General features: G+C 46.6%; 1 protein-coding gene across 4 annotated transcripts in view; it reads left to right on the forward strand.

Moving 5' to 3' along the window:
* The first annotated feature begins 400 nt into the window (after window positions 1-400).
* Window positions 401-1,684, forward strand: part of unc5a (unc-5 netrin receptor A) — a 132,346-nt gene continuing 131,062 nt past the window's right edge. Inside the window, exon 1 of one of the 4 annotated variants that reach the window (XM_020595479.1) lies at window positions 401-1,070. In XM_020595479.1, coding sequence (XP_020451135.1) covers window positions 980-1,070 — 91 coding nt within the window. In that variant the 5' untranslated portion in view covers window positions 401-979. The remainder of the gene's footprint in view (window positions 1,071-1,684) is intronic. The other 3 variants (XM_020595488.1, XM_020595497.1, XM_020595507.1) reach the window with 3 other exon arrangements.

The raw sequence follows: 1,684 nt of genomic DNA on the forward strand, positions 1-1,684 counted from the left end.
CTGATAATCACTCCACTGACACCCCCTGAAAATGAGGAAAAGCTCTCTGGAACATTAAGTCACATCCTGGTCTGAGTTTGCTGACAGGTGTACACTCTCATGGGAGCTCTAATCCTCATGCTTCATCTCTGTTTGTCTGTCACTGCAGCAGAGACAAAACCTTAAGACAAAGCAGAGGCACATTTAACTGAAGCTCAACAACATGCAGATGCGGTCTGCGTGAATCTACATGCAAAGCACTGCTCAGAATCCCATCATACAAAATTGAATGTCATATCCATCATTTTCATGTAAGGCAGAAGATATGAAAAGCGCACTTGCACGGATACGGAACAAATCATTTCCATACTGCCGCGCATTGCCAATATGGGGTTAGTTATGCTCATTCAAGGTATGTAAATATTTGCCAGAGAGAAAGGATATAACAGCAGGGCGCGCTCAGGATGCTCCATTCCCCGGCGAGCACGCAGAATCCGCTCCTGGTTTTGCTGCTCCGCTCATCACAGCGTATACCTTCCTCGACTCATAACACTCCAGCATTGCTGTGCAAGCAGATGTTCTTTCTCTAATGCCAGTTCCTACAAATTTTTGCATTTGGAGAAGGCATTCTTTCGCGCGAAGGTTGCCAAAGTGACAAGAAACAACAGAAACTGCTGGGCTCAGTGAGACAGGGAGAGTTGTGAACGGATAGCGGCTCTGGAAAAACCACACAGTACAGTGAAACCCACGGCGCGAGCGAGGCAGCAGTTTATGTACCACACCTGTGATGCGTTGTTCTGAGCAACGGAGACGCACGACCAGGATACTGATGGCCATGGCACGGCGGGGGGATATGTGTTGAGGAAAAGACTTGGGCGTTGTGAAAAAACGCGTTAACTACTCCACAGGACACTCCCCGGACCTGAAAAAGCACTGTGCGCCAGTGTTTCTTCTCTGCTCCTTGCTTTTTAAAAACTTAGGCGATACAAAAAACACGAAGATGCCCTTACTTCTGGGCCCCTTTGTTCGCTGTAGGCTCAGCTCTACAGTCCTTGTTCTCTGGCTCGTCTTCGCTGGCTTCACCTGCACTGGTAAGTTAAAGTGTACCATTTATGCTTTGGGTTAATTATGCTGTTATTTGTTTGTGTGTGTGGAAAAGGGCAGAAAATGCTGTATGTGACAAGTTGTTTGCGGCGGGTTTTGCCGAAATACAGTGGCGCGTGAGCACGTTGTTGGCAGTGGTTATTGTTTGCCAGCAATAACACTCATCAATTAGCCTGCACCTTCAAGGTTACACAGCAGAGTGTGTCGCTTCTAACATGTCTGCCAAGGTTAAAACTTGAGGCATATGTCAGCTACTATTCTCCAACTTGGATGTTTATTTTAAGCCTTGCCGTGAAGTCAGCAGCCTATTTTAGACGTACTGTCGTGACTGTAAGGGAAGTTAAGGCTACACCTGCCTGGAGTAGGTATGAGCAAACCTGCGCTATCAGAGGTGTTTTAACAGACGGGGCCATGAATAATAAAAGGCTCTACATTGACTCCATTTGTCAGTCTGATTTCGATATAAGCAGAATAACACATCGCTTCTCATCTTGGTATTAAATCCTTGGTCTGTGTTTGAACAGGACTGTACAAAAGCCTTGTATTGCTGCTCTGTTGGCTGCAAACGGGATCATTCAACTCCACGTTTCTCTCCAGCCAG

Source organism: Monopterus albus, unplaced genomic scaffold, assembly GCF_001952655.1.
Source record: "Monopterus albus unplaced genomic scaffold, M_albus_1.0 scaffold2.1, whole genome shotgun sequence".
Lineage (NCBI taxonomy): Eukaryota > Metazoa > Chordata > Actinopteri > Synbranchiformes > Synbranchidae > Monopterus > Monopterus albus.